The sequence below is a fragment of the Grus americana genome, chromosome 3, assembly GCF_028858705.1.
Source record: "Grus americana isolate bGruAme1 chromosome 3, bGruAme1.mat, whole genome shotgun sequence".
Lineage (NCBI taxonomy): Eukaryota > Metazoa > Chordata > Aves > Gruiformes > Gruidae > Grus > Grus americana.
The window spans coordinates 4,375,532-4,401,200 of record NC_072854.1 but is presented as its reverse complement, the minus strand read 5'-3'; the positions used below and the strand labels follow the sequence as shown (position 1 = coordinate 4,401,200).

Below are 25,669 nucleotides of genomic sequence, written 5' to 3'. Positions count from 1 at the left end.
ATCCGCACCTGCCAGATGGCAAGAATGATGCCTACCCTTAGCTTATGACTGCAACTGCCCAAATTCAGAGCTGGTTGCAGTCCCATCTCACCACGGACAGTAGCACATCCAATGTGTCTGCCTATATGGGCTAGATGCATTTTTCCATGGCTGATGTTTGTTTCCATCTTTTTGTCTCTCAAGCTCATTATTTGTTTACATCAAAATAGTTCAGACTTTTTTCCTGCCCTTCCCAAAGATATTTGGGTGAAAACCAAACCATCAGTACTTTCTTTCTGAAGCCCCAAATACTTCTGAAAATGATACCATTAATTTTCCCGGGCATTGGAGTTGGGTTGCCTCCCAAACAGATAACACATTTCAACACTGAGGTTCCAGGTGTTGATGATAACAAGTACAGTTTGTCCAAGATCTCCATGCAGAGAAGATGAAGAGAGCTTAAGGCAGTGGGGCATTGAAACTACCACTCACTGGAAACATAGAAGCAATATTTCCAAACTGAAGTAATTCACTTTGAGTGTGTTGTTAATCAGCTTAAGTAAATCAGTCAAGAAGGGAGGATTTTTTTTTTTTTTTTTCCACAGAAGTCAGACACTTTCTGGGGGAAAAAAGAAAAAAAAAAATAAAGCAGCACTTTCTCAAGAAATTAACTATGCAGGAAATTTCTTTGTCAACCCTGTGCTGAGGCCACTGGACTCTACTGGCCATCAGTGTTTTCTGCTTCAAAGGTTTTCTGAGTTCATGGTTATAATACAGAATTTGAACATAGTCAGAAGCATTCAGGATTGAACGTTCACTAGCTTTAGGGGGAGCAAGCAACCGAAATATCTCTGACCACCTCTGTTAAAGAGATTTATATAGTTATTACATCCTACAGGAAACAGCAAATCCTCACTTTGACCAAATTTTCCCCTGATGTAGCTCTCTGCTACAGAAATCCCCTTGACCCTTGAAAGGATACCTGAGTGGTGATTTAAGGTGCAGCTCCGTGTTGTTCACAGACTCAATGACAGCCATTTCTTCTTGCTGCTGTGCATCTCCAAGGCCTGTCCTTCCAACCACAATTTCATCACCAGGTTGCCAATCAACAGGTTCCAGGAGCATTAATCGTGTGTCGTTAGCACGAGCTGATGATTTCAAGTCTGTGAAAGCTACTTTAGGCATCCAGCCTGAAAAAAAAAATAGAATTAAAAGCAAGTCAATCAACATAAAAAAACAGGAGCAGCATGCTTAGAAAACACTGCCTCACTTGGATCATCCCACAGTCATTCATTTCTTTTTGATGCTGTGTAGGAGAGATGGGATTAATGTTACAAAAGAGGATCAGAAATGCAGCGCTTTCCAAACAACATCTTCCATTCATATCTTTTGTCTCTATTGGTGCCAAAAAGCTGAAAAAATGTACTGAAGTGTGTTCAACAGGCAGCAGGAGCTGCGGTTCAGTTTCACTCCCTCAACGTGCCTTCCCTATGTGAGAAACACCCTCTTCTTAAGCACCCTTTATAACCAACAGAGAAAAGCAGTCTCTGCAAGGTCCATAATCTTCCTCCGAGTGCAAAAATCACTTTGAATTATCAGAGTCCCCAGTCAAGTGTCCAGAATGACATGCAATGAACCTAAGCCTACAATTAACTTGCATTCACCAAGACATACGCTTCTGTTAGTAACATTTCGGTGGCTTATGCAAAGACAAATATCACCACTTTCAAAAACTTTGAAGAGTGACTACAGATTGCTCAGCTAGCAACATGACGTCATTTTGACACTGTGGAGGATCCAAAATGAGGGGTCATTTTTTGAAGTCTTGGGTTAAGCGGTTTACCTGGCCATGCAGCACAGCCAATGGGCTGCAAAATCAAACACAAGACTAAAATGGCTAGCTTTGAAACAGTTGACAAAAAAACAATGAAACAAATAAAATCTGATGGTCTTTTTTACCACTTGACAAGTATGGTGCATCTGAATGGGTCAGCATGAGATTATGTGATGATGGAAACAGGATTCTACAGGTGCCTAGAAATGTATCTCAAGCAGTTTCCAGAGCTAGGATACTCTGCAGGTAAAAAGCTTCCCGCATGGGTGGTGTTTCGCAAGGAGTCTCCCTCAACTGCAGCTATGTAGAGGGGAACAAAACCTGGAGGTCCCAAGGAAGTGTATGGCAACACCTAACACAAAAATTGTCCTGCTTCTTGTCTTTTTAAATAAAGGCTTTTTGGTTGTTGAAAAGTGAATTCTCACCTACAAAATTATTTTGTCATTTTTATCAAATCTTGGTCAATGTATTATTTTAAAAAAATCATTTGTGAAGGAGTTAACTCCTTCATTTTTCATTTGTCCATATCAGTTTTCCTTTTAAAATTAAGGAAACGAAAACCATCAAAAATCCATTTTTTATTTTTTTTTTAAGAACTAAATGTTTCATGTGAAAAGAATTTGCTTCAGCTTTTTTCATCCAAAAGTGGAAATAACATCACATACTGTTTTGAATGTTGTAACTTTGGGGACTTTTTCCCAGAAAACTTGAATTCAGGAAAACACTGCTGAAACTTATTCTTGGTGAGGTTTTAGTCTGGCTAGACCTGAAAACGTATTTTCAACTTTAATGTTCAGTTGAGTTGCAGGTCACTTAACATCCCTATGGATGGGGACAAGTTACAGTAGCGTGATGATCCGAGGGCTGGAGCACCTCTCCTATGAAGACAGGCTCAGAGTTGGGATTGTTCAACCTGGAGAAGAGAAGGCTGCAGGGAGACCTTATAGCAGCTTCCAGTACCTGAAGGGGCTACAGGAAAGATGGTGAGGGACTGTTTACAAGGGCAGGGAGTGATAGGACAAGGGGAATGGCCTGAAGCTGCAGGAGGGGAGATGGAGATCAGATCTGAGGAAGAAATTCTTTACTATGAGGATGGTGAGGCCCTGGCACAGGTTTCCCAGCCCCCTCCCTGGCAGTGTTGAAGGCCAGGTTGGATGGGGCTTTGGGCAACCTGGGCTAGTGGAGGGTGTCCCTGCCCATGGCAGGGGGTTGGAACTAGATGATCTTTAAGGTCTCTTCCAACCCAAACCATTCTGTGATGATTCTGATTCTATGAATACACTGGTCAGGACAATTGCAAGATGTGCCCCCCTGCATCAGCAACCTTAGGCCACGACTGGAAGGCAGTAGCAAGGTTGCAACTACAGATTCCCAAACCCTCTCCTCTTCAGTGGACATACTACCAAGTCTGTCTGCAACAAACACCCAGCAATGAAACATCTTGCCATTTCACCCTCCTTTCTTCGCTTCATGATCTTTGCTTTAACTCCTGACATTTCTTTTTTCCCTAGCAGGCTTTGGAACAGATTGGTCCAGTGAGATCCAACACACTGAACACCATCAGGGGAGAGCATGTGCCTCACACACCCACCTCTAGTATATTTTTCCTTCCCTCCTTTGCAATAGATCATAATTTACCTTTAGCCCACAGCAAGTTACTGTCCTCCCTGGTTGTACTATAGAAAAGTAATAACACCAGAAATCACTGAGGGTAGAGGTTGCATCCAATAAATCATTTTCAAATTATTTTAAGCAAGGTTCTCTCTCTCCATTTCCTGTTTCACTTTCTCGTTGCTTATACTCTAGTGTCCCAGTCCTTTCCTTAATGAAGACAGAAATAAGGAGTAGTACCTCCAAGTCAATTAATGCACCGCAGAAACAGAAGGTATACTCTGTCATCTTGAAGTATATTTGAGCACCTGTTCTGTGTGTCAGTGAGTTGATGGGCATCTCAACCTAGCTGAGATACTTCTGGCTTATTATCTGTTCTCTTTTCTTAAATTGGAATTGAAATTTCTCAACTTATAGCTAAGCAAATCTCCCAGATATCCTTCACTTAATGTGCTTCAGTTCATATCATGGAACTGTTTTGGAATATATAAAATGAATTTCCTTCAGGTGAAACTAATGCAGACACTGTAAGCCAGTAGGACATATAATACACTTTAGGTACTAATGGAACCAGACTAGAACGACTCTACAGTAGCGCTGAAAACACATACAATGTGGACCCTGCATCCTCAGCACCTACATCATTCACTCTACAGATCTGCTTCTATGGGGACACACTGTTTTCTAATGTAGCCATAGCCAGAGCCCACCTTGCACCATTCATGAGCACAGATGTCAAAGATTTTCCCTGTGAGACCTCATCCTCAACACAGCCTTAGCCAGCTCAAAAAAAAAAAAAAAAAAAAAAAATCCTCTTGATATCAGCCTATGTGCATTCTTTTACTAGCAGCAGCCTCATCATCTTTATTCATTTACCTTCTTTCATTGAGTGATCCTCGTGAATTTTTAGGACTCGCATAAAAGCAAACGACTGACAGCAGCCATCTGGATGTTGAGCAGCACACATTTTTTCTGCAGTTCTGGACATTTTGTTTACAGTACTGGTTTGTGTGCATGTGTTCACATGTGTGTTTGCGTGCATCTGTGGCCAGACACGACTGACTCCCATTGTATACATCTGTCAGCAACACTGCTGGGCAACAACTCTTGTCATTAAGAGGTGCAAACAACCATTCTGCATTCAAAATATGCTCTAATGGAAAAGGCTTGTTTCAGGCTTTTTTCCACTTCCAAGCTCCGAAACAACAATTTTTAAGGAAAATCTCAAGTTTTTTTTTTCTAACAGAAGAGTATTCAAAGTATCCAAACAGTCCCCCTCTTCTTTTTTTCTTTTTCTTTTTTTGTTTCTTTTTTTATCTCTTACTGTGCTCTTCCAGTCTCCCTCTCTGTCTCCCATTCCACAGTTTCTTTTACCTTTTTCCTGATGATTTAGGTGGGGTATTTCTTTGTATAGAAGATCTACTTCCAATTTCCAATACTTTTAGCATATTTTTATTAGGGGAAAAAAAAAAAAAAGTCTATCAGGTTCCTCTTTCCTTGCTTCCCATTTATATTTCCACATATAACACCATCCACAGGTCAGATTCTCCTCTACCCTAAGCAGCAGGAGTGACACACGGGGTTTGGTCAGTGATACTTTTCAGGTCAGTTCATCAAGGAGGGACCATAACTGAAGCTGCTTTGCCTTAACTATAATATATTCCTAGCCTTATGGTTTTGATGGGAGCCCATCATACACCTACACACTCACACAGAAATGTACTATGCTGTTCCTCGAGCAGTCATCACCCATTGCTGTTTAAAATCACCTATTCCCCTTTCAAAAACAAATTTACAGCTATTAACCCTAAAAATTCACTTTTTAAATTTTGGAAAGTAAGTATAACTTTGTGACCTATACCTCACATAGTTCCAACTATAGGAAAACATGCGACCCCCATGTTCTTCAACTTCAGTATCCAACAGATTTAAATAAAGATAGCTTGAAAAAGAGCACAACACCCACCAAATCACTATCAGTGGTGGTATCTGCGATTGCCTTGACTTAGTTTGGAGACCGTGGGTTGGTTTCAGGTGCCTAAACATGTCATTTTGGATGTACGATTGGCCTCTGGCTGCTGTTCCAGAAAGGCAGTGGTCTGATATGAGTCCCGTGTCCAATCTGCCAGACCCACGTAGACACCTTGGATACCATTCAGGGTGCCTGAAATGTTCCTTTATATTAACACTCAGGTAAATGAACAGAAGTCTGACAGCCAAATCAAATTGCTCCTGCTTCTTGAAGAAGTTTCCAGGCCTCTGCTCACCTTCCAGGAGTGGGCTGAATGGAGAGGGTACACCACTTTTCAGAGGCAATACTACATCCATTTTTTTAAATGGGGAGGTGAAATGAGCTGATGAATATCTCAGGAGGGAATGATCTCCAGCTAGGAAACAACCTTCATTTCCCAGAGGTCTTCTCCAGCTTCTCTACTTCAAAGAACTGATGAGCTCTCTACAAAGAAGACAAATACCTAAAGGGTGTTCCCTGGAACAAAGACCCCTGTCTCTGCAGTCTGTCTGCAGGACCACACTTTGGAGGCCCAGAGCCCTTTTTCTTGTTTCTCCTTGGAAACAAACTCTACTTCAGATGAAACACGCAGGGTTCATAAAATAACCGACAGTCATTGGGACTGGGCTGTGCAACAGGTAAATAAATGACTTGTTTGAAAGTAGAAGGTTTAAAAGACCAACAGCTGCAGTATATTTAAATTATTTCTTCCCCAAAAAAGTACTGCAAGCAGAAACACTCAAAAGTACTGAAAAATAGATGAATCTGTATAACTCCTCAATTATTGAACTCATTTTTAATAATTAACTAAGCTCAAATTGGAAAAAAAACCCAGATCTTGAGATCTAAAGCAGAAGTGCCTTCATGTTAAAGGGACAGGACAGAGCCTTTAGACTCAAAATGCTATTGCAAGCAAAATAAGAATTGAACATTTTACTAAATAATTTGACTGAAACACCTTTAAACACCAAGCAGAGCAGAACCAACTTGTCAAATGGCAGCCCAGAAATGCAAGTGACTTGAAAACAAATTCCAAAGTGAATTAATCACAAATCATAGCATAAGGAACGTCTTGGCACCAGGATCCTGGTTTATGCTTCCTGTTGGAAGCATGATGTGATGAGGCACTCTTGTATAGACCTGGAAAAATATTACGAACAAGGCCGTTCTGATGTGTACAATGCCATTCTCTTTTCTATGTCAAGTAGAGAAGAAGAAAAATAGTAAAAAATTAGTTTCTTACAGCCTCTACCACAAAACATTTTCTAAATCAATGTAGGATGCTATATGATTACACTAACTGATTTCACCTAGTCCCAAGTGGTTCAACCAGAGATGAGAATTTGACCTTTGCAGAAATGTCTCAGAATCACATCAAAACTCAGCAAACTCAGCAAGGTATGTCAGGGTGTACTTACCTCCAGGGTTACAAGAAAGTCTGTCTCCAGTAGGCAGTGTGGATTGGACTGAGTATTGTACGTTTAGATAAATTAGGTCACGTTTTACAATCCTCTGATCACAAAAGACATCAATATTATTTCCTCTTCCATGTGTACGTTGGGTGCCTCAGTGGGCATTGAAAATTTCAACTGGCTGTTGGAGAGCTATCTCTGATCACCCTGCTTTGAAAGCAGAAGCTGCTGCAATTGGAAACACTGAGATAGAGGGCTTTAAAAAAAAATGACTGCAAGGGAGAGGCAGCTGTGAGCTGATTAATTAGGAGACAAGTCCTATAGTCAATGGGAAAAATAGGCTTCTGGGGAGCCTACACACTCTGAATCACCTTCTGGAGGAGTTTCTCTGTCCCAGGAAAGGCTCAGGAGAGTTGTCTCCTAATTCAGGCAGGGGGATTTCCCCAAAGTGACTCAGAAGCACTTCAGTGGCCAAGGAGCCTTGGAAACTCCATCTTCCCTGACTAGTGGCTTCCCCCACGAAGCTACAAGTTTCCTCAGGCCTGAAGGTACACGCAGACTTGTGGTGCCCTGGTCAATGATTCCCTTTCCTCGTTTATAACTCGTTTATAAGCACGTCTAGCTTTTCTGCCAGCCTCTCAGCATTCCAGAGCAGAAAGGGAGAGAGGGAGAGACAAAAAAAAGCAGTGGTATTGATCTCAGCTGAGAAAGGCTGCTCCAGATCCCACTCCTGATCCCAGTGGGAAATTTTGCTTCAGACAAAAAAAAAAAAACAAAAACAAAAACAAAAACCAAAAAACCTTTAAAGTCTCTGTTTGTCAGACTAGACATTTATGAAGTGTTGAAGTGTTCATTTTACCCATTCCTTGTACATTTATGAAAAAAATCACCTCCTGCCCACTGACTTAAAATGTCTTCCATCTTCCACCAGACAAGAAACTTGGATTGACACTGGTCACTAAAGGAGGTGCATAATTTGTCATCTATTATTTGTACTAAAGGAAGGCCCTCCATGCTAGATGCTCTGAACATGCAGATAACTGGGGCCAGACCTAATGGGAGTTTCTCCACTGGATACAGCAAGTCCTACCACAGCACTCATGGATCTGAGGAGCCTACGGTTAGGTGCTTCACTCCATGCAAACATGGGTGAGTCCTCCACAAGACAAAGTTATTAATCTCATTGTAGACAAAGGAAGATGCGGAGGAGATGCAGAAGGCCTAAGTGGCTTTTTGGGGTTACACACGTATCTGGGATAAAGCTGGGAAGTGAGTTTCCTCTGAGCCAGCCCAGTTTGTCAAAAATGAAGCCTCCCATTCCAACTAGAAATGATCTAACACATCTAAAAAACAACGCTTAGACTCCTGTTAGCATTTTCAGTTACTTCTCACTCTTCAGATACTAGCTCCAGAGGCAGGAGGCTGAATTGCAGCAACATGAATGTCTTGTATCATTTTACGAAAAGGGGAAACCGAGTCAGTTCAAACAGGTAAACTGAAAAGTGACTAGTTTGCCTTGGTCCAAGAAGCAGATCAAAACCAGAAAAGGAGGTCAGAGCCCCCTAAGTCACCCCCGGCTCTCTGCTGGGACACCATGAGATGCTAATACTGCAGTTACCTTATGTTACTGATCTCCCATTCTCCGAGGGATAACTTTCCAGACAACAGGTCTTCTTTGAACAGAGAGTGACCCATTAAAGTCCAGCCTGTTTTCAGTCTCCAACAGCCACTGCCTGCACACTTCTTTTCCTGTTGATCCACCACTTCTTTCTCTTCAGCTTCTTATAGCTCCTGTCCTTCACCTGACCCAATCTCTCCCACATGATGATTCCAGTCAACTCCTAAATCTTACAGCCTTGCCCTTTCTCTTGTCATTCCTTCCAACCCGTTCCCTTCCTCCTTGTTGTGTCTCTGTCTGGTGCTACATCTCCCAGCCTACTGCATCTCTTCCTCCCATAGCTTCAGGAATGTATGGGGCACGGCAGAGAAAACTGACTGATCAACCAGTTCTCAGTTTATTTGTGAAGGCTTCTAGCTTGAGCAGGCAAACTTAGGCAGCATCATTTTTTCAGCCTGCTTTATCCAAGCTCTCAATTCTTCTATCCACAGATTCAGCCTCCATGTCTCTTTTCATGCTTCCAGGTCTTCCTGTCAGGCTCTGCTGCATAGGTCCCACTTCATGGTCTGACGCCTTCTAAGTCTTCCTTCAATCTGTATTTTCTCTGTCTTTTGTTCTCCTTCTGGAGAACATTCCTTTGGACTCCTGACTTCTCTTCAATGTCAGCCAATGCCACTGATACCTCTTCTTTCTTCCAGCCAAGCAGTATTTTGGGTGCTGTGTTCCAAGACTGATGATCAGTCATCTGGTTATATGCACCTTCAAGTTTCTCCACATGACTTTCTCAATTGCCACCTCTGCTTCTCCTCCTTTTCTTCAACTCTCTTTCCAAGCCACAGGCTTGTCTTGGGGTTAATATGTATTTGAACAAAACTTATGCTCAGCTCTTCCAAGGATTTGTGATCACCACCTTCTTGCAAATCTGCAACGCATAAATCCAGTGGCAACGCCTTTAGAGAAAGCCTTTAGGTCTTCTCATTCTACAGCTCAGCTTCTTTCGTAATGTTGTCCCTGTGGTGCTGTTGGTTTTCTTTCAGCATTTTCAGAGTTACTGGCCATAATCTTTCAACTTTGTTTGTTTGTTTCCAGAACACGCTGCTTCAAGATACAACAGTCCTTCCCTGGAGTATATTCAGCCCAGTCACTCTTCTGTGTCTAATTTATCCTCTTGTAATCTGCATCCACAGACATGTTCATGCTCTTACTCCAATGGCAATCAGAAGGCATTTGAAACCCCAGATCTCACTGCCTAACGTTTTCCCTAACCACCAGTTTGGTCTGAAAAGCTCTTGCTTTTCACACATTTCTATTCAGTTAGATGAATTTCACCTTAAACCTATAGGATGCTCCAGATCTAAGAATTTTGGTGACTAGATGACACGTTGCTTAGATAGAAAACAGATGTCCCTGCCCTTAGAACAAGACTTTTTGGAGTACATGTTGTCACCTAACTTTAGATATCCAGGGAACCTCCTAAGCAAGCCTGACAGCAACCAGTGTGAGGCACATCCAGAGTTAAGCAGAGCTGGAGAGTCTGGATTATGCATGGGAGTGTTGGTAGAAACTTAGACTCCTTAAATGGGTTTTAGAAGGACTGGTTCCAGCCCTAAACCTGCCATGGGATTGTTGATCTTTCACCCAAAAAGTTGTTCTGCATGGGACAGTAGGCTTTGAGCCCTTCTCCTCTGACTACACAGGGCCAGGATCCTGCTGCATATCATCTTATCTCCTATTTACCACAAATTAATTAACTCAGGTTAGGAACACACAGTTTGTTTGTAGTGTTGACAAACTATAAAGCTCTTTTACACCTTTTGACAGTTTATTGGCGCTTTAAAGTTGAGGTAATGAGATCCCTTTATATCACAAAAGGAATTTACAAGAACTGCAGGGCTCAGACACACAATCTACTTACCGTGACTATACAAGTTATACTGCAGATAATCTGTCAATCTGTTGCAGCTATGTTGTAAATCTTTAGTGTAAATGAGAATAATATCTTTCAATTCCCATGAACAAAGTGAAAAGAAACAAGCAGTTTACATTCCCCAAAAAAGAAAAGGGTTTTGCAAGAGACAGAGTTAAAAATGTTATTCAATGGATTATAGCTATGATTTTAAAAAAAAAAAAAAAAAAAAGAAAAAAATCCTCACACCACCAGTATAAAAGTCTCCAGTTATAAAATACAAAACAATTTACTGCAGCATTTCAGATGTTAGACTGCCTAAGGAATCCAGCTTCCTCTCCACTGTCATAATCCCTTATTATTCCCTTTTCCCTACCCAAATTGCACTGCCTACTCATACTCAGCTTGGCCATTCCTAAAATGTCCAAATGTCAAAGTGATAAATAGCAATACATCCATTGGAAATGGATGCTTCAAAAAAGAGATTTTTTTTTTAATACTTTTTTTAGATCCATGACAGACACTTTTTGCTGCTGCTGCTGCTTCAGTTAATAAAATGAACCAAAAAATAATAATGTATAAAATTCCTTAAGTGAAAAAGAAAATAAAATCTTTTGCAGAAAACCTCCTTAGGATACAACACAGTTGTGCTGCTACAGCTCTCTATGATCAAATGGACCTTAGAGTCCCAGATTCTTAATTAAGAACCTGGAGAAAATTTTTCATGAACTTGGATTTGATGAAGACTCTTTTTTCAAGAAAATGTCCCAGCTACCTCAACTCTTACAGTGACTAGTCTAGTCACTGGCCATAAAGTGCAGGGAATCAGAAAAGGAAGCATGAGAGCTGCTTCCCCACCTTTTCACACGTGTTTAAAAACACATGCCTGAACCGTGAGCCCTCAGAACTCTGGACTTGAAGCTTTCCAGCTTACTTTTGCTCTCTGTTAATTCCAGTCCTTGGTATATTCCCTAAGCATTTGCACAACATTTCTAACTCGTTTTGCGATGAGAGGAGTCTGGGTTTTTTCCTGCTATGCATCTCCGAAAGACAGGGATGTCTCTGCTCTGAAAGTGGGAGATGTCTTTCCACCCCCATACAGTTCTGCAGGACAAACTGCTGTGTGTGGGCAGCTCCCGGGGAGATGCAGACAGCTTTTCTGCTGCTTCCCAACACAGCCAGTGCAGAAAGCTTTTCATTCATGCCCCGAGGTAAAATAGGAGGTCCTTTCTAATTTATAATTCCTCATTAACCCTTGGGACACCCAGGAGTTTATCAGCTTTTTGACTGCTGCACAGGCAATCTGCAACAGCCTCGGTGCTGGGCGCTCAGGATTACCCTGGGTATTTTAAATTGGATTTGAGTGTGGGCTCAACCCATAGCTTTTCCGATGTCCCCATTGTGTGGGATCAAACCCAGCATCAGGCACAAGCTTTATGCAAGCAATGGCCAGAGACAGGAAATTTGGACCTACTTGGTCCCCTCATGTGAACCATGGTAGGTCCCTGCGCACAAAGCCATCATGTGCCATCTTCCCTGTGGCACTATCATGTGCTTGGCTCTGGGTAGAGGTCCTTCGTGGAGAAGCTCTGCTTGGTGGCCCACTCATCCAAGGCCCAGTGCAGACACGACTTCAGCAGCTCATTGGCTTCTTCCTCCTCTTGTGAAAAACAGAGGTGATGCTTTCCCATTATAAGTGGGTTCTGGAGGATGAAATCCAAGTCTACAGATGATAACCAGATGTGACTTCACTCCAAATTCAAATGAGGCCAAACTTTCAACATCTTCACAGAACAAAAATTCCACACCAAAAAAATTACCATTGCACTTTCTTCTTCTTTGTACGGATACATTAAGGGGTAATGGGTTTAAGCTGAAGGAGGGTCGATTTAGATTAGATGTTAGAAAGAAATTCTTTACCATTAGAGTGGTGAGGCCCTGGCACAGGTTGCCCAGAGAAGCTGTGGATGCCCCTGGCTCCCTGGAAGTGTTCAAGGCCAGGTTGGATGGGGCTTTGGGCAATGTGGTCTAGTGGAGGGTGTCCCTGCCCATGGCAGGGGGTTGGAACTGGATGATCTTTAAGGTCCCTTCCAACCCAAACCATTCTGTGATTCTACGATTCTATGATATCACTGTGGGGATTTAGGAGTTTTGATTTTTATTCTATGAAAACATTGCATTCCACTAGTGTTGAAATGTTGATATGAGACAGGTATAATATTAAAAATAATATTATGAAAGTCCAGATGAAAGCAAAATGATAGACTTAAACACCTTCTCCTTCTCCCTGTGGGGAGAAAAACCCTGACATCATCTGAACGAGAGGACAAAGTGAATAATTTTTATTTTCTCTAGTAGGAAATATCCTTGAAAGTGACCTAGTCCTGCTGAATGTTTCGTGAAACTACAGTTTTCACCTTAAAGCATTTCCACCTAAATATCTTTGAACAGCACCATCAAGAGAGCTAGGAGTATGTGACTGAGGATGGGAAGGGCCGTGTGATTACACAGGTCTATGGAAACTCTCATCGTTGCTCTTTCCTGCTACATTACACTGCAGAAAAACTACCGTCCCTGTGCGCTGCCCCATAAATGCAAACATTTCCAAACATTTTCTTTTAATCAGAGGTTACCCGGTCACTTTGTCAAGTTAAAACAGCCCAAAAAGGATGGGGAAAGATTTTCCCAGCTCCTTCACTGCCTTTGCATAAACCAGCAAGCCTGACACAAAAACCACTCTCCACGCCTGAAAATAATTCACAACCAAAGGTGCCACGCAGGAAAACCTCTTTAAACTGACACCAGGAACAAACAGCTTCAAAGGCAGCAGCCAACTACTGCGCGATCCCGTCGCGAGCGGCGCACAGCTGTTAACATTTTGCTTTATTGCCAGTTAATCTCCCGCGCTGCTGCCGAACGAGACGGGGAATGTCTGCCCGCGGGAGCGGGTACGCGGGGCGGCACGACCATTTAAATGCTAAGATCAGTTCACTACATCCCCGGCACGCGATGAAAGAGAATTAGACACGCGGGAAAAGTGAAGATGAGCCCAAAAGGAGGGTCCCTGCCTGGCTCAGCCCACAGCCCTACGAAAGCCAAGATCTGGGTCCAGCCTTCTCAGCTTGGACAAACTTTGCAGGCTTTCCCCCAGCCAGGGTGGAAATTCACCCTGATTTTGTTGTTGGTTGCTTCTCTTCCTCCAGTCAATCTCCCGGTTGTAGTTTGGGCCAGAATTGGAAGGGGTATTTCAATTTTATAGTCAAAGGTTTAAAAAAGGTGACTCTCTCGTCCCACAAAAAGCCTCTATATTTGTAGTGACCCACAGACTTCCCCCCATCAAGAAAAACAAGCTGATAGAGTATAGTTAAGAGTATATAGAGAGATAATAAGCTATACTTTCTATATATTAATTACATTATATATATTATATTTATTATATTTATTTTCATTTTAATTTTATATATACATATATAAATTAGCACACATCTCTCAGTCCCCTTTACATCACATTTTCCTCATTAAGATCAGCAGCAAAATACGGAGCAACTGATTTAAGTTTAAATCAAAAATAGATGCATTTCTGTTAGAAAGAAGTGAAATCTATGAAAGACACAGCAGCTTTCCCTGAACCTAGCTCTCTGGGGTTTTTTTTCCCCCCACATCTGCTAGGTCTTTAAAATCTAATGGTCATCTTCTATTTGTGAATAAGAAAGTGAAGGAACAAGTCATTGTACATTAGTTGCTCCATGGGAAGTGCCTAAGTGCAGTTTCTTACCCCCAGTGAACGCGAGGGGATTCAAGGCAGCTTAGCCTTCTGTTCAAGAGCCATCTGCTTTAATGCATCATGTTAAAGTCAAGGTCTTGAAAGGAAAAAATGCTATCACAGAAGGCAAAAAGTGTCCTGCAACCACCACACAGAATAACTAGCATCTAAGGAAAACTAACCTATGGCAGTGACCCCAGAAAGGGAAAAAGGATCTGAACTCACGGTGTAACAGAGGTGTGCAAATTAATGGTTTCACTGAGTAGGAAATAATATGTATTGAATGGACGAACATTTCAATAAGGTAAAAAAGCATATCTTATCTCTAGCAGATTTCTGCACCCTATCTTGAATCCCCCTGCTACAGTTTTTTTTTTTTTTCTTTTTTTATCCCCTGGGAAGATTTTCTTTTTAATATGTGAGTAAAGCAGAACAAATTCTCTCGTGTTGTCTATGATCTCTTAATCTCAAACTCAGCACAGATACAAAACACTGCTTAATGGAGGAAAAGCAAGAAGCATTTGATTAAATGTTTGATCTCTTGAGGAATGCACAGGCTCTGTAGAGCACAGTGCACAGCTCACAAATATTTTTTGTGTTTTATTATTGATTAAAAGTGATTAAAATTAATAATTGGTTCAACTGATTAAAAATACTTTTTTTTCCTGAGCTGAGATTGTCTTGGATGGAGGGAAGTCTGGGATAGAAGTGCAGAATTGCCTCTGTAATGTCACCTGCCACTGTCAGCACCCATTGCAAGTGCAGTGCCATTCTTTGCAGCAGGACTATCCACAACTTTAAAGGACTGAAATGACCACTGTTTTAATTATGCTGATTGTAAATAGGTACAGTATTAAACCAAAACTCTCTGGGCATTGATTTTTTTTTTTCTTTACCACGCAGTTTTCACAGTCTGGACAAAGTGAACGTAGCATGGTGTTAAATCTGAAGTGTAGCTTCTTCCATCTAGGTGGAGAGGTATATGTTATTAGTCAAAATGCAGGGAACAGGCTCTTACGTTCATGCCCTGTATTATCATGGTGTTGCTACTGACAAAGTCTCAGCTAAATACATGGCAAAAGTGCTGGACTCTTTTTGGGAAGAGGCACAGTCTGCTTTGAGGGGGTCACAATGGAATAATGACCTCATCTACACAGGACTTCTAAAAAATGGAACAGAATGGAAAAGGACTTCAAAATTTTTCCATCTGTGGTAATAAGAGTGTTGGGACCATGAAATCAGGCTGTCACAAAGAAAGGGTAGGTGTCCTTGGCTACTGATGCAGCATCTCCACTTACGCTGCCTCCGCGCCCGGTCCCTGCCCTCCGCTCAGATTCCGACGGTGTCCCCAGTCCAGTTTCCCTGGGAAGGACAAAGGCGCAAGAACAGCCAAGGCCACCGTGCTAAACTTCTCTCCCGAAGCTTGTCAGGAGAGTTTCTCAGGGAATAAAGTGCGAATGGAGCTGGAGACAGTGATAAATTTCCCTTCTGAACAATCAATAAAATTCTCTCAGCCCCGCTCAGGCCCCTACTGCGGATGCAAGGGCCATAATTACATTGTCAAAAAGTTGAGTCGCCCTGGCTGAGTGAAACCCCCTTTAAAACTGACGTGTGATTGACAGGCAGTTTATGGGTGGCACGCTCTGACTGGCAGGGGAGTTGGCTAAAGCCAAAGGCAACAGCAAAATTTCCCAGTCTGTTACAACCACCGGAGCAAAGGACTGCCACTCGCGAGGGAATTGTGGGAAACCCTTAGTCATATTAACATATCAAAGCGAGGAGCTGACAGCGCTTACTAAACAATCTGAACTCAAGCATGGCTGCAGAGCATCCCCCCAAACTTCCCAGTCTGAAGGAGAAAAGAAATTAAAATGCACTCAGCCCTGTCTTCACCAAGACAGCTAAGAATTTGGAAGCCTGCTTATTTAATGATTTTGATCTGAGATAACATGCATATGCGTGTATATATACGTATCTTACAAATATATATTGCTAACATGTCAGCCTCTTTCACATATATATGAAAGAGGCTGTCATGCTCGACAATTTGTTTTATACCACAGGCCAGACTGGTACTAAATTGGAGACAGAACAGCATTTTTCTGTTTCATGTAAGCAATATGAACTCAGCAAAAGAACACACTCCTTTTGGTCTTGTTTTCTAGTGGACTTCTACTGCTTCAATGCTAAATTGCGAATTACATGGTTTGAATGAACCTTAATTGCCACCATGCACTGGGATTGTATGTAGTGCAGAGCTTAAAAGTGACTTCACAGCTAGTCTGGGTTTCTTGAATAAGAAATTCATAAAAATTCTTGAATAAGAATTGATAAGAAATTAAAACCAAGAGGTGTTTCCATTAATGGGCCAAGCCACCTTTGGCTTCAGGTATCTCCATCCAGGTAATGTTTGGGTTGCAGACCTCACCTTCTTGGTTTCCTCAGGAATGAAGAATCGCTGGGAATTATGTCACTGAGTAAAAAGTATGAAATATCAGTGAGAAATGCCTTGAGGGTACTGACATGGACACCTGGGTTTACTTCCCTCCATCATATTGCCTAGGCGACACTGCAAGAAGTGCTTCTGCCCAGTTTGTCTCTGTAATTTCATGGGTTGTCTGTGAGGATGGAGGCAACAAGATAGTGATGACACAGGCTCAGAAGGGAAACAAGCAGCAGCACAGGAGGCACAGCTACTGTTTTTTCCTACATTGCTAGAAATGTAGCAGCACGAAGAAGACAAGGCTCCTGTTATAAAGCTCTGAGAATTTAAGGACAAAATCCTGACTTACAAGGGTCAAACTGAGAATGGAAGGATACTTTAAAGTAGCAGGAGAAGATAGAGAAAGCAAAACAGCAAAAGCTGTTATCAGGCAAATTCAAATCAGACATTTTAATACTTTTCTTAAAAAAGAAAAAAAAAATAAAAACATGGATGATTAACCAAATTAATCCCCTGGAACAAGCTTCTACAGAAAATGCCGGCTTCCATTTCCCTTGACGTCCTCAAAGACCAAGCCTTTCTGGAAGGCATGCTTTAATCTAATGCGAGTTACTGAACTCAAGGCTGGGATAACTGTGTGAAACTCAATGGCCAGTAACGGACAGTCAATTCAGCCCAGATGATCTAATAGCAGTTCTTCACAGAGCCCCTCTAGGAAATGGGATAGAAACGCTCTGCCCTTCTGCAAAGCCAGTTTACTGAAATTATTAACGCTGTTTGCAAGCACTAAATAATTTAGCCTCGCTGTGTCTCGACGAAGTGGTCAACAGCAACTGACGTGGCGTTCGGGAGCAGTGCAGCCCAGGAGCACCTTCCCCAATCTCTGCTGCTCTCTCCTGATTCAGAAAAACATCTGTTCACCGACTCCCCTCCAACAACCGACCTCGCCTGACCTTGCTCGGCTCCTGTGAACTGACAGGATTACTGCACAGCGGTACAGCTCGCTCCCTGTCTGTGCTCAGATTGTACCCCTCAGTGTCTGACATCATTTTTGACTGAGAGCCATACGTGTCAGCCATGCTCAGATAGCAACATTGCTGCCTGTAGGCCAGGAGGGTGTAAGTTCAAGCCCTCCTGGAGGATACGAACGCCTACCAATATGAAGGTTGACACACAAGAACATAAGGGAGGGAGATGAGGCGTTCAGATGCGTTGGCGTTTTGTTTTGGTTTGTTTTTTCTCCTCTACATACTGCCTTTAAAAAACAGCCCATTAGTTAAGAGCTTCATACGTGTGCATTCATGCTGAGTTTGGACCTGAATTCCATATCCAATCTGTGCACCAAGAAATGGTTGGTTTATGCCCGTATTTTGTAGTCTTCCAAAAAAAAGGTCTGTATCTAAGTTCTTCTACTCTACAACATCTGCAAACCTACATGCATTTTCTGTCCTTTTGGTCTCTTGTCTGTTCCACTGGGCAGGAGCCTAGAGCTCTGGCACTGCAGGGCTTCCTTTGAGAGAAAAGTCCAGTGGTTAGAGCAGAGGACCAGGCATTCAGGACTGAAATTCTTGACCTTTCCACAGTTTTTCTGCATAGCTTTGGGCTTGTCATTTATAACAGCAACCTCTGCTGAGCAGGTGCAGCTGCATGGACCACCACAAAAACAGAGATGCCAGCTGTACTCCTAATTCTAGAGAGAGACCACTGGCATGGGGATGCCAGCACAGCACAGAGAGATGAAGGACAAGGGGAAAACACACTGCCAGGAGCACTTTGCTTCTGCTTTGAAGACAGGTATCATCCCCACTCCAGCTGACAAAGGCTGCTAACTCCAGCACGTTTGGCATTGGACTCACCATGGAATCTACCTAGAAGACCACCATCTCTTGGAAACCCCAAAAGCCACGTCCTCTTTGGGGATGAAACTTGCCAGTTGTTATGGAGAGACGTGAGGGGAGAAGGTGATTACTTTCTAGTAGCAGAGCAAATCAGGATGATTCACAACAGATATCTGAGATCCAGTTTCCAAGGGACAGAGACTTTCATTTGTGGACAGACATGTGAGCATTCAAACATCTTCTAGGCACCTAAACATCTGCCAGGGTTTCCTAACTATGTGATACCCTCTATCTATTGAGGTCCAGATTTTCAAAATGACTCAGCTCCTACTACGGGAACTTTTATGGAGATACAGAACCAAGCTTTGGTGCATAAGATACTATTGAAATAGGAGTCTGATGGTGAATGTAAAGATATGAAATTTTGGTGCATAAGATACTATTGAAATAGGAGTCTGATGGTGAATGTAAAGATACGAAATTTTGGTCCTAGAACCTGATTTCTACAAACACTTAACTGTAATTAGAAATCCAAGTTCATGACCAAAGTTGTTGAGTTTTGGTTTTGAGGGTTCTTTTTCCTTTGTTGTCTTTTATTGATTTGTGTTTTGCTTTTGAAAAGAATGAAAAAAAAATGTACTCACCATGAAGGGAAAGGGTCCCGTTCCTCACTGCCAGGAACTTGACCCCATATGGAAATAATGGTGGAGAATGGAGGCTTCCATAGAGGTAGATGTGTGCTTTGTGACGGAAAGGGGCCTCGGGGGATCCCACCTGGAGCTCTCCTCCATCAGATATCAGGATGTAATGAGCATGTAGTTCTACAGGTCCTGGACCAGTGAACAAGAGTTTGCCACCTGAAGACAACAGAAGAGTAAAATGCAACCATAGATCTAATAGCCAGTCATCATCTCACAGTCAAAGGAGCTGGTTTTACAATAAAATTACAAGATTAAGGTTAAAATATTATTGTGCCCTGCAAAATTTCCACCTTGCCCTGTACTTCTCCCTGTGGATTTATCAGCTCTTCACAGACCTTATTAATTCAGTTCATTTCTAAATTCTACTGCAGGCTGCCTTTCTAGACTTGAGCAAGGCCATTCAGCCTGGGCAGACATCTAAGTCTCTCCAATTCCAGTGCAAGGGAGTTGTTTGGAAAATCCCAGTCTTAACCTACTCACTCTCTAAATGTTAAAAAGGGATATTACAACTTAATTTGTATGTTACTTTTCAGATTGCAAACTACTTGTGACAGGGAGAGGAGAAAACAGCTTTGGAACATAAGAATTGGCAACTTGTTTAGATCAGCGGTCGATGTAATCCTGCATACTCTTCCAGCTGCTGTTCAAAACCAGATGCTTCCAAATACAGTGCAAGAGACTTCTCCCTGATAGCTGGATGGATGTGAGATGATCTCCCCATCCCATGAAAGCCTCATTTTAATCCCTAATTAGAGGTTAGCTTCACCCCAAAGCATCAGGTTTCATCTCCCTGCCAACATTTTCCTTTTACCATCTATTAGTATAACTGGATAAGTTATGTCAATAATATAGATCTGATCCTTCAAATCTTTCTAATATTTAGTCTCAATGACTTCTTGAAGCAATGAATTCTGTGGTCTAAGTACACAGTGCATGAAAAGGCATTTCCATCCCTTGGTTTTGACTCAGTCTCTTCAGTTCTGTCAAATACCTTCTTTGTTCTTGCCTGGTGTGAGCTGGCATTCCCAGTCTATCATCTCAGGATGGCTTTCTCCTTTATCTCCTCTCATAGTTTCTCTCTTATGAAGGACATTGTTGCCATCTTTACAACACATTTGGACTCTCAGACATTTAATCATTCTGCACATGGGATATGTCTTCCTAGGTCAAGCCATGCTTCCCAGGCGCTGGTAGGGGATACCTCAATGCCTGGCAACCTCAGACCTCCTTGTAAAGGGTCTATCACCCTCCCAACATTTCCCTTTCTTGAAATAGTTCATAACTTGTGCCATCTCATACCATGGCCAGATTTCTACTGGTGTTAGTAGTTTTTAATGGTGACCTCTATACCTACCAAAAATTTAGCTTTCCTTCCTCACAAGATACTACCAATCCTTAGCATGAAGGATAAGGGAGATCAAATCTCTGCTTTAATTTCAGTATTGAGACAAAAAAAAAAAAAAGGAGGGAAGAAGTTTTAGTATAAAAATCAGATTAAAAACTACCTTGATCTTTACTCGCCTGTTGATCAGGTCCTGCTGCTCTCAGTGATAAGGGAGATGCATGGCACTTGTGTGCCTTTCCCACCCAGTTGCATCCACTCCCGCTGAACACATTCTGCTTATCCTGATCTCCTTATTTATTCTCACATTGAGGGGCATTCATCGTTTCATTGATTTCTTATTCTTATAACAAAATTCTTATAACTTAGTCTTAGCTTTAATTTCTTAGTCTTATAACAAAGCAAGTATTTGAATAAGAACTACCCATTAAATATTTTCTTTGCAGATTTCAGTAGATTCCAGATAAGTTTTTACAGAATATGCTTAACAGACAAGAGATAAATCTTACATTTTCTTGCTTATAACCACTGGGAACCATGGGATCACTCCCACAAACACCAGCTCCCCTATGTGTAAATTGTCTCTTTCCCTAGACATACTTTTCTATATACAAATGTTTCTGTTACTCTTCCTATATAGTGTTTTTACAAATTATACTGAATACACTGTAATAAAATAGTATGAATTTCAGCTTGTGTCATGTAAAACAACACGATATCTGACTGTTATTGTGAGATACATCTGAGAATTCTAGAAAAATGAAATGTTCTGAATTTAAACCGTGCTGTGCTGAAATTGGGATAATACTTGAAATGGTATTCATTTGCAGACTGATGGGACCATTAGATCGTATTGCCTGATGGTTAGTGCACATCATGCTATTGAAAAGCTGGAGGAAGTCAAGTCATCTGTGCTTGACTGCTGCATACCCTCCGGAAAGGCAAACAATCAATTAAGTGACTTGGGGACATCACTCTACCATTTTCCATGATCAACTTTTCCAACAGCTAATCTTTCTTACTGTTCCCAACTTCTGCTTTATTTCCAATCTTAACTGGTCAAGAATGAGCTTTCAGACAGTGGTTCTCTTTGTACCCTCCTGTATTGCACTGCAGAGAGGTGTAGAAAACAGCATTTTCTGTGAAAATACTTACAGGTAAAGTCAAATCTCAGCCCTTATTCAGACTGGTTGATAAGGTTTTTAAGACTCTCCCTGCAAGGAATCGTCTCCGATTCATGAAGCAGTGCATCCTCTCCCACAGCCCAGTGCTGCTTCTGAAATTAGAAAGCCAGACCTCCTAATCCTTCTGCTCCTTTATTGTTCTTGATGCTGCCTATAGAGGTAAAACTAGCTTACCCCACACTCTGCTTCTTGCCTTTCAGAGTAAAAAAACCTACACCACCTCCTTCTGACTCTTCATTACACTGGGAGATCAGATGAGTATCCTTGGGCCACACTGATTTCTGATTCTTTTCATGATCATGGCTTATTGTGTAATCACAACTTTCATTCCTAATTGCTCCCTGCCCAGCTCTTTTCTTGGCTATGTAATTCTGCATTTGGTTCAAATGGCATTCGCAAAATGTGATCAGTGGTGGTCCTTCCATTTACTGTCAGATCATCGATGATGTGCAGTGGTATCCAAGTAAGCATGAAAATGATTCGTCGCCAACAACTTACTTTCTTAGATAGTACATTTCACGTCTGCGAGCTACCATGAGATCTTGCAGGTGGTCCTCAGTCATCACACTCTCACATGTTTTACAGACTTAACTTTATTAAACAAACTTGTAATTTTCTTGGAAATGAACTAAAGTTTTCTGTCTTTTTTCCCCATAAAATTTCTATCCTGTCATTCAGCATATTTCTATGGTTAGTAACTTATTGATTCAATCATCTGAAGCATTTAACTTTATCCAGTTTTCTCTTTTGACCTGTGGTTGATATCAGACTGAGCAGCCAATATTTTTTCCTCTACCTGCCTGGATCTTAACAGAAGATCAGAACTTCTACAGCCTTCTGTAATTTCCCATGTACTCTAAAAATAATATCTGTGGGCCACAGAATGCCTCTACTAGCAGTTTTAAAGCTCTTGAATGAGACTGGACCTGTTGATTTAAGAATGTGTATTCTTGAAAGACATTATTTAATATCTTCATTATATTAACATTCCTTGTCCATCTTCCTCTTGTGATATAATTTACCATCCTGTTCCTTCCCATACTGGGAACAGAAATATTTATTAAATACATTTGCCTTATAGCAGCAGTGTTAATAATTTTATCACCTCAATCTAGAAATGGAACTGTAAATCACTGCGATTTATTTTATTCCTAACATAAAAAAAGACATCTTCCCCAAGGTCTTTATTGACTTCCTATGTTCTGTTCCCACTGAAATACAGTAATTTCTGTTTCCACTTCTCCTCATACAATTTTTAATGAGTATTCTAAATGCTGCCATGCTGTACCTCTGCACCAGGAAGGCTGGTAGCCAAAGTTGTCCTATCTTTTGATTGCAAAATCATAGTTCTGCCTCAAACAACCTCCCCAAAAGTTTTCCCAAGTTTCAGCCACGTTTTGTCCATCCAAAATTTTCCAGCTGTCTACGTGACAGGTTAGAAATACTAAATTCCTTACACAAACCCTTCTATTCCCTCCCCATGGGATGACAGGGATGGGGGAATGATGGGATGGGATGGGATTGATGGGATGGGATTGCTGAGTCTGTTTCTTTTTGCAGCCATTGCAATGCACCTTGAGGCAGCCATGAGAAGAGACCTGTTTCCCATAAGGCTCTGGGATTTGTCTCCTCCTGCCCAGTCCCCAGAAGGTCTGCTGTAAAACTGTAGAACGTTTGTTCCTCCTCCCTTTGTGAGCAGTGCTGAGACAGAACAGACCACATAACGGAGCTGTGCTTTGCTACCAGTACTACCGACACCAGCCTCTCTGGAAAACCAGCAAGGAGTGAGAAGACAGCTTGCACTTTACATGGAGTCTCTCTTCCTGGCAAAACAGAAGCAGCTTGTCCAGCAAGAGTTAATGCTTTTGGGAATGGTGTTAACACCAGTTCTGCAGTGTCTCTCATGCACTTTTCTGCACAAGGTGGCTTTGGCATGGCAAGAGTAGCTCACCCTCATATAGCTCCTAAAAGTCACCATCTGCCTCTTTACATGTGACCGGTCCTCTCTCTCTTTTGTTTTCTTTCTTTTTAAAATCTCCTTTTCCTCTGTAGTAGACTAACTGCATATCAGTTGTCCTGAATGATTTTTCCTTCTGTTGATTTAAAGATTTTCCGTATATTTTGTGGATTTCTGGGTGTCTGATTAGCTTGAATGGTAGTGACTGCTCTGCACTGGAAGCAAGTACGAGCAATAGTCCCAACATGTTTCAGTAGCATCGGGAGTGCAGGCACTAGCTGTGCCATGCCTGGCCTGCAGGTTTGACCCTTCCTGGGGGAAATTCTACACAGAAGCAAGGTTTCCCCTCCCTGAGTGAAGATTTGGATGTGTAGGGATAATAATGATTGGAGTCCAAGGTGGGGGTTGTTGCCTGGCTCTTGGGTCTCTGTTCCTACATGCAATGGCAACCCAAGCACACTGGGCAATGGTGCGAAGATTTGCAAGACCAAGACCACTAGAAGGCATTTGCTGTACGTGACACTTTGGCTTTGCCTTAGAAGCAGCAGTCAGACCCAACATGTAGTCATAGGAAACAGATCTATCAGCTACACTCACAGTCACACCGTAATGCCGTTGTCCCCTGGCTATTTGCAAAGCTTCGGAACTCCTCCCAGAACAAAGCCAAAAGGCACTCAGTCTTTGGGAGAAAAGAAAGTGTAGAACAGAAAATTCAACTGCTGAAGACAATGAGAGGAGAGGAGAGGAGAGGAGAGGAGAGGAGAGGAGAGGAGAGGAGAGGAGAGGAGAGGAGAGGAGAAGAGAAGAGAAGAGAAGAGAAGAGAAGAGAAGAGAAGAGAAGAGAAGAGAAGAGAAGAGAAGAGAAGAGAAGAGAAAAGAAAAGAAAAGAAAAGAAAAGAAAAGAAAAGAAAAGAAAAGAAAGCATTAGCAGGGATTCGTTTAACCACTTACCAAGTCTAAGTGTAAAACAAACTCTAGCCAAACTTACAAATATTTATGTCAAAAAAATTGCATATTGTCCCTCTAACCCTTAGCTCGCTGTATCTCTGTTTTTCATTGGGTCAAAATAAATATACAGCTGCTGCTTTACAAGATTGTCTTCCCCTTTTTTTAAAAGAAAATAAAAGTTATGCTTCCTTCTTTTATTGCACTTGACCTCTTCTCTAAAAGCAGAAAGCAAGAATATTGCTCAACTGAGCCTTTGGCTGTGACCCTCAAATTGTTTGTTATGGCTGCACAGGAAAGCAAAGTCCTACATATGACCTTGAGGGTGATTATATAAAAATCAATCAACTCCTGTTATGATGGCCTCCCCACCAAGCAAAATAAATACAATTAAAGCCGTAATCACTTCTGTACAGTAATGTGCAAATTCAATGGGTCTCTTTAGGTGGAGTGAGGGAGAGGGGGGAGAAATATGTTGAGGCTATTTGATACTTTGTGAGAATATCAGAAGCACCATTCTTCTCAATTAACCCAGCAATTAGCCTCCACCTCTGTGCCTGAAAAAGAAATCTTTCTTTATCTGTCTTTAAAAAAAAAAAAAAAAGACAGAAACTAAACTGGAGGCAACTCCCTCTGTCCCACAGGAGGGGAGAAACAGACAGACAAATAATTAAAAAAAAAAAAGTGAATATTAAGGAAAACAAACTTGATAATAAGGTGGGGGTTATCATCTACTGCGTGAATAACTACAGCACCATCATGCCATTAGCAGAACTGCTTTTCTGAAAAAAGATTTATCTTCTGAAGCTCTTGGGAAATGGTGGAGGGCACACTCAAAAGGAAAGGAATTGAACAGGTATCGTATTAACACTTCACTTTGTCATGCGTCCTCGACTGGCTCACACAATGCCACAGCCTCAGTATCCAGAAAATTTGCTATGGAAAGAGGCTGCATGATGCACTTCAGCTCAGAAACCTCATTTTTTAAAAAAATCCTTCTAACAGAGATGTTCTCACAATGCATAAAAGAGATGTTGATATTTCTCATTAAGGTTGTGATTTAGAGCACTCTAGATATTTCCTGAACGCAGAAGGAAGCAAAGTCCCCATTCCAAAATGCACCTT

The 25,669-nt window shown here is 41.7% G+C and overlaps 1 protein-coding gene across 13 annotated transcripts in view; it reads right to left on the bottom strand.

Annotated features, from left to right (window-relative positions):
• The window catches only part of PKHD1 (PKHD1 ciliary IPT domain containing fibrocystin/polyductin), a 270,672-nt gene that overhangs the window by 149,513 nt on the left and 95,490 nt on the right, over window positions 1-25,669 (bottom strand). For all 13 annotated transcript variants that reach the window (XR_008576501.1, XR_008576500.1, XM_054821415.1 and 10 more), the window contains 2 exons: window positions 19,060-19,272; window positions 962-1,169 (listed from right to left, as the gene is read on the bottom strand). Coding sequence is in view for 11 of the 13 variants with exons in the window: in XM_054821415.1 (XP_054677390.1) it covers window positions 962-1,169; window positions 19,060-19,272 (421 nt within the window). In the remaining 2 variants the exon portion in view is untranslated. The remainder of the gene's footprint in view (window positions 1-961; window positions 1,170-19,059; window positions 19,273-25,669) is intronic.